Below are 12,673 nucleotides of genomic sequence, written 5' to 3' on the forward strand. Positions count from 1 at the left end.
ACGAAAAACGCTTCAGGTTATATACAATCTTGAAACGAATGCATCACATGAAACTATGTGAAAACTTAGGCTATGTAAAAAGCTAAAATAATCTTTACTATAGTAAGAACCGTCTGTCTGTTCAAAGCTGCGGTTGGATGTTGGAAAAAAAAGATACAAAAATATCGATCACACAGGACTCAAACTCAGAACATTCGGTTCAGCAGTCAGGCACACTACCATCTGTACCGCTTGACCGTGTTGCTTCATTTAGGAATATTTGTGAACATAGTTATTACATATTACGATCTCTCATGGCGCACCGAACCGCCAGTTTAATAGTGATCATTAATCAGAGAATTTTATGCTAAGAAAATGTAGACAATACGGGAGACACGTAGTACGTAGGTAGAAATGGTACTAACGATACGTACATGTAGCTAATCTGATTTGGACTTGGCGAATTTCAATCAACATAACATTTAATAATTTTATATTTTATCCTTAATTATCACAAACAGCTTTATCTTTCGCTGACTTCCGGTTTCTTTTCTTTTGCGTCATTTTTAGTTCATGTTGACTACTAAATGGTGTTGTAAATTTACCCAAGAATTTAACTAAAGATCTCTGCTCGCATTTTGATATAATTTCATACTTAAAGACGAACTTGCACAAAATTTTTATAGATTTCATCCTAAAGTAACGGTACTTTTAATCACTGCCAAAATGTTTCAAGATTAAAATCGACAGAACTTGGTCCCAGTTAAAATGCTCAGAAGAAAAATATGTGCTGAAATGATGTCTCTAGTTGCTATAGTTGAGATCGACTATTGCATTCAGGTTGCAGCATTACACGTCTTTCTTCTCGCGATCTTTGCAACTATAGATGTCATAATAATACTTTCGCGATCATTTAATCGCGATCAAGTTTTGTCGATTTTAATCTTGAAACATCCTAGCTGTCAGATCACCTCAAACATAATAAACAATCGTCAAGGATAGAAAAATATAGATACTTTTTAATAAAATCTGCAAAAATTTTATATAAATTGATCTTTAAAGGAAAGATTGTTTTCTTTTTTCACAATCATCTTCATTATTACTGAACAGCGCCATTCAAAGCGAATTAGACCAAAAATGAGACAAGAAAATTAGGCAAGGCAGATGTTAAGAACTGTTAATATTATTCAAACCTGGTTAAGCAAACTGGGTGAACAAGAATTGTGTACGTATGAACTTATTTACAAACCTGCAAACTTGGGAAACTTGCGACTCCGTATGTTAAATGTTAAGAGAACTGCATACATATGAACTTATTTATAAGCATGCAAACCAAGGAAACCCAATGTTAAATGTTGAGTCCAACATTTGCTCAAAAGTTCTATATAAAAATAATCGCGAGTAGGAGGTTAGACTATTACAAAACCATATATTGTCCAGATTACATTATTCGCATTATACCAGTCCTTGAAACACAACAATCCTGCTATAGAGTTAAAATTCAATTCATTTTAAACTTTATTAACTGGTCTTTAAGATTAAGCCCATAAATAATTCGCATCAAGACAAGGATTATGTAAATCCAACTCGTCTGAGTCATAGTTGGCGTTCCTACTACTTATGTGTTTATAAGTGGTTGGTTAGACTAGATTGATTATAGTCACATTCTTGTTTGTTGAGCCATTTTGGTAAAAGTGTTTAAAAAAACATCCACTATTCACTTTTTGAGAAGACCATAAGTTACCGGAATTGATTTATTGCATTTTACAGTACAATTTAGTGAAATTCAGAGTTGTCTATGCATTTCCTCTTATATATACATCAAATCTCAGTTTAAACTTTTAATTTTTTAAGCAAATTTCTGAGAGACTAATCAATTAGTTGAGTTGATATGTTCATGTTGGACAAAACTCACTGGTATTCTTGTTTGGCTAAAACGGGTCAGCAAAAATAGCGGCAAACCATCAGATTGACTGTTAAGACGATATCTGTTTGTGTGCTTGAAGCAGTCCGTTGTTATTTTCTTGAAAAGTAGCGTATGCTTATTTGGGTTAGGTTGCCAGTCGTTATTGCTACTGTATTTGAAGTCAGCGATCAAGCGTTAATTACACTTTTAACACACAAACACAGTAATTCTTCGCTACTTCATTGTTTAGCTTTCACGACTTCAGTATAATATTGCGCGGGGTAAAATACATTTATTAAATTTTTTTAAATAAGTACAAAGATTAAATACCTATTTCGCTGTCATACTTTGGCCCAGTGGGATCCCTCTGTGAGTACCATTATGATATTAGTCGCCGTGGCTTGCTTTTTTCTTGGTAAGTTTTTGTGAAATGGTTTTTCTTTTTTTGTGAAATGTAAAAGTGCAGTGTTTGTGAGAGTGCAAGAGCACTCTTAAACTCTATCTAGTTTATATATCTATATATATATATATATATATATATATATATATATATTTCTCAGTGTTGGTGTGTAGGCGCGTACAGCTATAGATATAGCTATAGCTCACACTGATTATTCTACCAATGCGGCCATGCGTTACGACGCCCCTGTTAAGAAATATTTTGCGTAAGGTTTAATTATTATATCTGGGGTTAAGGCCAATTCTTCTCATGCGGGCAATTGTATTGTCTCCGTTTTGTTGGATAGCTTCTGGTGGAATAGTGACCTTTTTATACACGCGCACTTCTATGCAAGAATTGTTATTAATTCAACATATTCACAATTTATATTTTGTTTTCTCAGTTTGTAATAATTGTATCATTACCGAATCATCTTTTATTGTAACCGTAGCAAAACAGACTTAATTTAGCTATTACGTGCTTGTTAATTATTTCAGATTTACATCTAAACCCTTTTATAGTTGTTTTATTTTTTAAATTTATTTGACCTGCGCAAAGCATTTGCCTCGTGATATGAGGTTTGAAAGCTAGAATGGCAAATGTTGTTATATGTTAAATACAAATCAATTTTCTGACCAAAGACTTTTTTATTACCCGGGCAACGCCGGGTAGCGCAGCTAGTATTTGTATATAAACTAGATATATATGGGTTTGTTAGTTTCTATTTAGTTGTTCTTTTCTAATATGAAAAGTTTGACACATTTGTCAAAAAGTTCTTCTGTCCATTTTGTATGTATAATATTATAATTTACATGTGCAGTATTATGTTTTTTTAAGTATTTGCTAACTCTGTACTTTAAATAAAAGCACCTCACGTATAAGCTGTTTAGTTCTATCTACAAATATATGTACGATTCATTTATGTGAATGTATAAGCAGCGAATTCTATCACTTACAATATACAGTATATATGCAGGTTGAGCGATGTGTGGAAAGTATGGAAGGGCGAGCCAAGAGAGTGAACGCAGAAGTCAAGAGTTACGTAAGGAGCAATATCAAGGCTTTAGAGGAGGCAGAGCATGATCTACTTACACAGGTAATAGCTCCACAGGTAGTAGCTCCACAGGTAATAGCTCCACAGGTAATAGCACCACAGGTAATAACTCCACAGGTAATAGCTCCACGGGTAATAACTCCACATGTAATAGCTTCACAGGTAATAGCTCCACAGGTAATAACTGCTCAGGTAATGACTTCACAGATAATAGCTCCACAGGTAATAGCTCCACAGGTAATAATTCCACAGGTAATAGCTCCACAGATATTAACTTCACAGGTAATAGCTCCACAGGTAATAACTCCACAGGTAATAGCTCCACTGGTAATAGCTCCACAGGTAATAACTCCACAGGTAATAGCTTCTTGACCAGGTTGATGCTCCAGTTCTTTGCTTAAGTCCAGTTCTTTCATGGAGCTTTCTATTTCATAGATGCATTCAGTGTAATTGAAATCTATCGACTCCATAGTTTACCTCATCGGTCAGCAATTAGCTGGTCCCACAGAACTACCAGGAACACTGTTACTTAGAAGGGCATGTGTTTGATGTGACTTTGAGCATGGTGCACTGACTCATTGGAAAATGTACATTCAATTGGGATCAATGCCTCACCAGTCAACAGTAGTTTGTATAGGTCAGAGTGCATGCAGTCAAGCCTGGAATGCAATAATAGCTCTTCTTGGTCACGTATAAACACAAAATCAGAATATAAAGTTATAAACAACGCAATGCGCCTGGACCCGTTTGGCTGCTGGATATGTCTTTGAGTGTTGACAGCTGTGAAGGGCTACTGTGTCTGGGAATTGATAACCCTTGCCATTGACTGCTTGCAAGAGAAATGTGGGAGATGGGATATTTATCTTTAATGTGATTCTTCACTCATGAAGACCAGGGATAGATTCGTTAACTAGGGAAACTATAGCCACCGTTCTACATTTGCAAGTAATTACATTTTACTAGCGCTCAGCAAATTATTTGTGGAATTTCTAAAATGTCACATTAGTAGCTATGTTCAGTATGAAATGTTTATGACCTGTAAGCCAGTTCACTCGGCAGCTACCACGGTTAAAACCGCTAAAAGGCTTTTATCAAGGTAAACTTGCCTATGAGTTCAGATTCCAAGTGAGTACTCAATTCAATTGTAGAAGAATTATAATAGTTTTTGTACCCTTCATAATAGTAGAAGAATTATGGTAGCTGTTGCAATGATTAGGTAGGTGGTGGTATGCGGTGAGGGAGGCCTTGTTGGCAGTAGCAAAGCGACTAAAATGTAAATTTATGTTTCTATTGTGCATATGAAGCAGATTTGGAATTGTGCGCACGTACGTTGAGCTACCATGAAATAAGTGTTTTGACGGACATTGGCATGTGGCGGTTTATCGTTGGCCTTTTGTTAAAATAGTAAGGATTTTTATGCCAGACATCAAAGTGGCACACTCGAAACCGTTCAACTCAGAATAGGAATGGCTGAAGTGTGGAAATGTTTAAAATGGAATAGTTTTTACGCCATTTTCTTGCTCCAAGGGTTTGCTGTGAGCTAAGAGTTTTTGCCCGTAGGTGTTCGAATACCTACGGTATAAAATTTCATACTAAAACAGTTTTTATTGAAAACATTCGCGGGTCATCGATAGAGTAAATGCCGTGTCGGTTGTGTACGAGTTGGCATGAGGAGGATAACTCCAAGTTTATGGATGCATACAAGACTAAACAAATGCTTATCACTTAGTCCATTCCATGATAGATCGTTTTTTTGATAATTTGTCATACAAATTCATCAAGGGATTCTGCAAGCACTCACAAGTACCCTAGAGACGTGTGAAGAGAATAAAAAAAAGCGCCTAAATCCTTGTGTTTGCGAGAAAACCTATGCGGTGGTCGACATGAGCTGGGATTTAAACTCTAATTTCCTTAATAGGCTTAAATATTGAGCAGAAGCCAACAAATGGCACGGGGAGGAAGGGCGATGCTCGAATTGTACATAAAATGCAGGTACACTATTGACAAATAAAATTAATTATTCTCTCATAGCATCGGTAATAATCTGAGAAACATGGAATAGCAATGGTGAGCTAGGAAAGGAATGGACCTGTAGTGCAGGATATTGTTATGCAGAATTGCCTATAATAAATTAGAGTTGCAAATCGTCGAGTTTCAATGACCACATCACTCATTGGATTCATGCCAAGTTGGCTGTTACGTATACGCGTGTATGTCAAACGACCGCATATTTTTCATGACGTGACATAATAAATCTGCGCTTTACCGTGGAAGTATTTAGTATCGTGTCAAGTGCTGATGGATTCACCTAGTTGTCTCATAAAATTCACACGCTTGTAAGTTTATCGAATGCCAGTAGAGACCTTAGCATGAAGGTGCCAGGTACAGCAGGTGTGTTGCGAAGGTGCCAGGTAAAGCAGGTGTTTTATGTATACTGGTTCAGGTATAATGGTGTGCACTGAGGATGACCTAGGTAAAGGTAAGAGGTAGTTCAACCTATGGTCATTACAAATGCTCCGAACATGAGCAATGCCTTTTCAATATACTCTATCTCAGGTAAATTATATTATTATAGTAAACAACGGAAAGTAGATTTTTGACAAATGGGGAATAGAAAAAAAAGACATCAAAAAAACTAGACAATGATCACAAATGCAGAAAAAAAGTTTAAAGTAAACTTAATTTTTTGTAGAATATTCCATGGAAGTTTCAACGTTACTATGGCTGATGTTAGGAGTTGGTTTTGGAGTTGGTAGATTTTCAATTGGTTTTGTAAACCTCTCTTTAAGCCCAGTTCCTATATCGTCTGTGATACCCCGGCAATAATCTCGCACAGCAAAACACTTGCGGTGATGGCAAAACATCTGATGTTTTGCCATCGCCGCAAAACTTTGCTGTGCAGTAAAACACTGGGTTGACTTAGCGACTTATGTTTAGTAAAGCGGCATCACTGATGATCGTATAAAAAATGTCTACTCGCCAGGCTGTTTTGAAAGTGCTGACCTTCACCTGTACAATGCATTTTGGGAAGGTTTTGCCTGCAGCTTCTTGCGAAAGTTGAACAGCGCTGGACTCTTGCGTTGACCGCCGGGAACTTCTGGCGGTACTCGGCTGCTGCTTGTGGAGTATATGGGGACCATTCTTTACGATCAAAACTGTGAAAACAGTATACTAAGAAAGAACGAACATTTACATAACGATAGTACCCTGGCCATGTAGTGCGCCAGAGTACTCAATGTGTCAGATGTAATCACCGCTACATGTACAATTATTTTAGAGTGGCAAGAGGTAGTCGATTGGTGAGGTTGTTAGAGTATTGATCCACCGCCGCAAAACTTTGCTGTGCAGTAAAACACTGGGTTGACTTAGCGACTTATGTTTAGTAAAGCGGCATCACTGATGATCGTATAAAAAATGTCTACTCGCCAGGCTGTTTTGAAAGTGCTGACCTTCACCTGTACAATGCATTTTGGGAAGGTTTTGCCTGCAGCTTCTTGCGAAAGTTGAACAGCGCTGGACTCTTGCGTTGACCGCCGGGAACTTCTGGCGGTACTCGGCTGCTGCTTGTGGAGTATATGGGGACCATTCTTTACGATCAAAACTGTGAAAACAGTATACTAAGAAAGAACGAACATTTACATAACGATAGTACCCTGGCCATGTAGTGCGCCAGAGTACTCAGTGTGTCAGATGTAATCACCGCTACATGTACAATTATTTTAGAGTGGCAAGAGGTAGTCGATTGGTGAGGTTGTTAGAGTATTGATCCACCGCCATGAAAGTTAGGAGTTCAAATCCCATAAGATGCAATCTTTTTTAAAACTTTCCATTGTGGTTTCTGACAGATGGACACGGTTCTTATTATAGTGCAGATTTGAAAAAAGTTCTATTTTCTTGAATCTTCGCTTGTTGCACTATTAATATTTAGTTTTAGGAAGACTAATGCGTGTAGAGACAATTCCATTTTTTTACAAATGTTTGCCGTTTTTGTTTGACTATTAGTTGATGAGGTACATTTGTGTGTAGCAGGAAGGGGATTGGCCAGTTGTATAGATTGTTAAAGCTATTTCTCATATCCTCTATATTGATTGACTAGCAGACCTGTATTTGAAGTATACTGAGGCATTTCCTTCGGAGGTAATTATACATAAAGGGATCTAATTTGAGGTATACCATAAAAATGGTTTTAAAATGTTTTATAAATTCTGTTAGGAAACTGAAACTTACAAAATGAAATAATAAGCAACCTGCTACACATACAACAATAAATTGATGCTCTACCGACATGTGAGATGAGATGACAATGATAAATTTCTTGTTTTCAGAAATTAACTATAGCTAATGCTATATTTATGTACGATAATTTTAACAATGCACTCAACAAAAGATTCATAATGGCCATTCCTCATATTTATAAAGCATTGTGTCGCTGTAAATATAGCAATGATTATGATAATGAAGTTTGTATGTTTAGTTTAATGTTTGAAGTGTCTGTTCCTGAATATTTTTTAATCTACCATTTCTGACCGGATTTTTCAAGTACAGTCATTCTTTGGCTTTTGGACGTTTCTGATCTCGATCAAGACGGATTATGACCAGAAAATTCAAGGTCTTCACATCTCAGGCAGACCAAAAATTCGGCTTTGAATCGAACCTAAAAATCTGAGACTAGCCTTCAATACCCTAATGTATTTTAATTTTTCATGTTGCTATTGGTAATAATAGAAAACATGGAATATTTCTATTGTTCACTTTTATTTCACATGTTTATTGCTGGGATATGTTACTGTACTCATTCATTAGAAGGTTTAGACTGTAAGATTCGTGTAGGCTAGCCTTTGCTACTTTAATGTGCATGTTTCAACTGTAAAATGGAACATTAAATGTCTCCTTTTTTTCATGATCTTAAATAAGATATATTTTACTAAAATAAAACACATAGTCTATTTCTACACTTTACTGTTTATGTTATAGAGTACACACGACTTTGAGAAAACAACCAGCTTAGGTTAGTAACTATATCAAAGGTGCTCAATAGTGTACTAGTCTGTACCAATTCCGGTTTCATCGCAACAATCAACTGCCATCATCCCTGGCTAGTTGGAAACCAGTCTAAATTAATTCTCCAAAAAAATAGAGACTTCAATGAAGGATAAACTATAAGTATGGAACACAGTGATTATAAATGTCAAACACAAAGTTATGTCAGATACCCATCTCTGCGTGTCTGCAGTTGTGGTTTCTTTTCATTAATTAGGAATGTGTGATCGAGCATTGGTAGTCATGTCCTTAAAAGCATGTACCTGAAGTCACCTCAATAAGCCTCCTTCAGCCAGTATGTCTATAAAAAGTATTTAGAGCTTCGGGACTCCAAAAATTCACCAGACGATATGATTTGATATACTATGAATCTCGGATAACTCAAACTTCACGGGACCGATCGAAAGTGTTAGAGTTATCACAGCATTCAAGTTATCAGAGCACTGTCACAAGTGCATGTATTTATCAGTAGATACATGTACAAACTATATATAAATTGAAAGCATAGATTGCCTGTTGCAAGTTATAGGGCATCTCGTGTGAAGTTTTAAAAGTTTTTATCAGAAAGTACAGAATAGTTATTTTTCATCACTTGAGATTGGTTTGTTGTTTTAGGTGATGTGACTGCCGGGACATTCTCAGGTTAAAAAACTTGATCGCGATTAAAACGCTCAGAAAAAAGACATCTTTTTCTTCTGAGCGTTTTGACCAAGATCAATTTTGCCGATTTTATCCAAAGGTTACCTCGCTTTTCCTTGCTTTCAAAGGGCCATTGCAAAGCACGTGTTTAGTAAAATTTGATTTTTTTCAAATCTTTAGAAAAGTCGTTAATGAAAATATGTTGCCGATTATGGTAATAACGATGTCTAAAAACTACTAAAAGTTGATGTATGTCTCTATGACTCGAAATAAAGTGATATTCTAAAGTGATAACAACCGTCTCGGTAGCCGTTGGGCAAAATTCTGTTCGAGTTAATGATGTTGAGGTCGAGTTATCTAAAGCAATTTATCATTGCATGATAACGGACCAAACAAATCCATTCGAGTTAACCATGTGTTAGAGCTATCCGAGGGCGAGTTATCCGAGTTTGCCTGTATTTGATTTGATTTTGCAAATTTGCAATATCGAATCGTGATATGTCGTGAATCGTCTATTTATAGATATATCACGATATTGTAATGCAAAAAGCTTTTAAACTTTTGTTAATATTTACTTGGATGTTTTAACTTGAAAAGAAACTGTTTTGTGTTTGTGATAATTAGAAACAATTATTTCATGAATGTCCCATGTGCGTGGAAGGCCATGGAATGAGCTTGTTATACGACTGGAAGGCATGTGTGTTTTTGTTCCAGTATTGCTTACTCTGAAAATAGTCAGGTATAAGATAAATCGTCATAACACGATTATATCGTTATAAAATTACGTCGGTATCTCTTTAAATTATGGCGATTTTCAGATTGTTGACTTTCAAAATTGCCACTAAACAATTGAATTACCATACCGGCAAAGCTCTATACGTATTTGAGAGTGAAAGTTTATTGCACGACATCATAGACTGGTTCATCATGGTAACTGGTGAAAAGTCCAAGAGATGCTATAATAGTGGTTATGCGGCAACCATCCGCCCTTACACATACAATCTAGGCTACTATGTGTAGGGAAATGTCATCACTGTTAACAAGACCAGTAGTACACGCGTAAGAACCAGAAGCACATAAGCAGAATTGGTGTTACATGTTAACTCACATATAAATACCAAATTACCTTTAACTGCCTAGCAAATGTTGTTTCCTATTCAAGAAATAAAATGACATGTCATTTGATCATTTTGAGTGATTTGAATAGTAGGTTTAGAGTTGTAATATCTTCTATCGTGTCATTTTTCAGATAGAAAGCGTCCGATCTCTCAAATCTGAACTACTCTGCGCACAGCAGGCCGATCTGAAAGGAGTAAAAAGTCGTTTGGTTGATGCTATATCTCTCATCTCTGGTGCCTGGAAGGCGCAAGGAGATGTCGACCTTATATACATTAAACAGTCCCTCCACTCCGCTATCAACAAAATTCAGGTGAAGAGAAAATAGGAAGCCTTGTGAATGCATGATTAAATTTAGAAGAAAATCCTATTAATTACACGCACTCCTAATTTAATATTGTTGTAGTTTTTATATAATACTTCGTCAAAGTTTATGTTCAGCCTTCTACAAATTGCAAACCACTGAAAGACAGCTTCTACCTTTCAATCCTAGATACAATTACTTTGGATTTTTTGTGAATTAGACTTTGTTTCGCTGAATAATTTTACAAAACTCTGAAAATGGAAGTGCCTGTTGCTGTACTTTTTATCAGTGAATCCCAGCATTGGCTGGCACAATAATACATTCTACATAGCGTCTTGAGTTCAATTCAAAATTGTCATCGATTAGAAATGGCTACTGATACAGGTTACAGGTTTCAAAATACTGCATAAGCTATGCCCAGAATATTTGTATTTATTCTTGTACGAATATGACAAACATTGTTTCCTATTCCGTGACACCATCATGCTACATCCACAATCGTATGTTTCAGTTTATGAACTTTCTGTTACTACAACCTTCAATTCACTATCCTAATTTCTCCGCAGTACTATTAGATTACAAACTTTTGTTTAACTCACTTAATATTTCTTGATTTCACTTTTTTGGCATGTAATGAAAAACATCATTTTATTAATAATTACCAACACTAATAAAAAGTTATATAATATTCATACAGATTTCATAGTACAGTAGATGTTCCTATAACGTATAACTCCTCTAACGTAAATTCCTGATAATGTAAAAGATTTACGTAAAGTTTTTGCTTCGTACTACGTAAAAATTTTCATATAACGTAAAGTGTCAAGTCAGGCGAGATTTCTAAATCGCCTATTAGTTTATCTCGCTGCACTTGCGGAAGACAAAACGGCGTGCGTGTAGTGTTATATCTATTATATATAACTTTCTATAATTATATATGATATTTTAGTTCGCCGTAATAAATATTGTCAAATGTATCGTTTAAACAGAGAATAGGATAGCAGCGCAATTGCTCATAAATACTTAAATCGATCGATTCGTGCCGGTATTACAGCTTTGGTCTACCAATCTGAATGTCAGAGTTGAAGTCTCGTCGAAAGTTATTTTTTATCGTAACCTTGACTTCTGGGTACAGATGGACGATGAGCAGGTAGAACCGCTTTTTATAGTAAAAAGATTTTGTTGTTTTGCCTTATTGTAGTTGTACAAAATATTTGTTATCAATTTTACTTCGCAGAATAAACTTCGTTTAGAAAAAATAAGCAAATCGTTGTTGTAAATGAACGTCAAAAATGTGCAGTCCCCATCAACTGGTTGTAAAATCTCTGCAATCTATAAAACCAGTGAGATAAAATCAATCTATAGAAAAACATTGATCAGAACAAGGAGAAAAGTTGTCGATGCAAACTAATAATGCAGCAGTTACGGTACAGCTCACAACTTAAAAAAGTTAAATCAAGTTTTTCCTTTTTATATGCCAAAAGGGGTGAGTTTAAAAAATCTTGGAACGCTTTAGGCAATTTACATGTATTCTACTTTTCTGATGTAAGTTCCCTACAACGTAAATGCTATAATTGTAATTATGTATATAACTGTATATATTATATGCTATTGCATAATTTCATTGGTAAATTTCATTAGTTACGGTGCAGCTAACAAATTGAAAAAGTTACATCAAATCTTTCCTTTTTGTATGGCCAAAGGGGTGAGTTTGGAAAGATCTTGGAAGGGATTAGGCAATTTACATGTATTCTCCTGTTCTTATAACGTAAATGTCTTATAACGTAAGCGTTCCTGGAACAGATTATTTATGTTGTAGGAGCGCTTACTATACATACGTACATACATACATACATACATACATACATACATACATACATACATACATACATACATGCCTCATTCAATAAGTGGTAGATCACAAATTACTCTAAAGCGCCAAATAAATAAACAATAAATTTATAGATGACAATTAAAAGAACTACTCCAAAGCCGACAAATTGAAAAAAAGAAGTCAAATTTAAATAGGCAGCGTGTTACATCATGATGTTCTCATGTGTCTCCTTAACCCATACATCACTGATAGCTGTACTATGGTAATATCGTGTGATAATAACATAGCCATCTTCATTGGCCTCATGCATACGATTCTTAGCCAGCATTTAAAACATTTTCCTGTCATAAGGTTACATTCTC

At 35.6% G+C, this 12,673-nt stretch overlaps 1 protein-coding gene across 2 annotated transcripts in view; it reads left to right on the top strand.

Moving 5' to 3' along the window:
* LOC137389890 (E3 ubiquitin-protein ligase TRIM71-like) overlaps positions 1-12,673 on the top strand; it is a 47,775-nt gene that overhangs the window by 20,589 nt on the left and 14,513 nt on the right. For both annotated transcript variants that reach the window (XM_068076045.1, XM_068076046.1), the window contains exons 5-6: positions 3,301-3,420; positions 10,307-10,486. In XM_068076045.1, the coding sequence (XP_067932146.1) occupies positions 3,301-3,420; positions 10,307-10,486 (300 nt within the window). The remainder of the gene's footprint in view (positions 1-3,300; positions 3,421-10,306; positions 10,487-12,673) is intronic.

The sequence above is a fragment of the Watersipora subatra genome, chromosome 3, assembly GCF_963576615.1.
Source record: "Watersipora subatra chromosome 3, tzWatSuba1.1, whole genome shotgun sequence".
NCBI lineage: Eukaryota > Metazoa > Bryozoa > Gymnolaemata > Cheilostomatida > Watersiporidae > Watersipora > Watersipora subatra.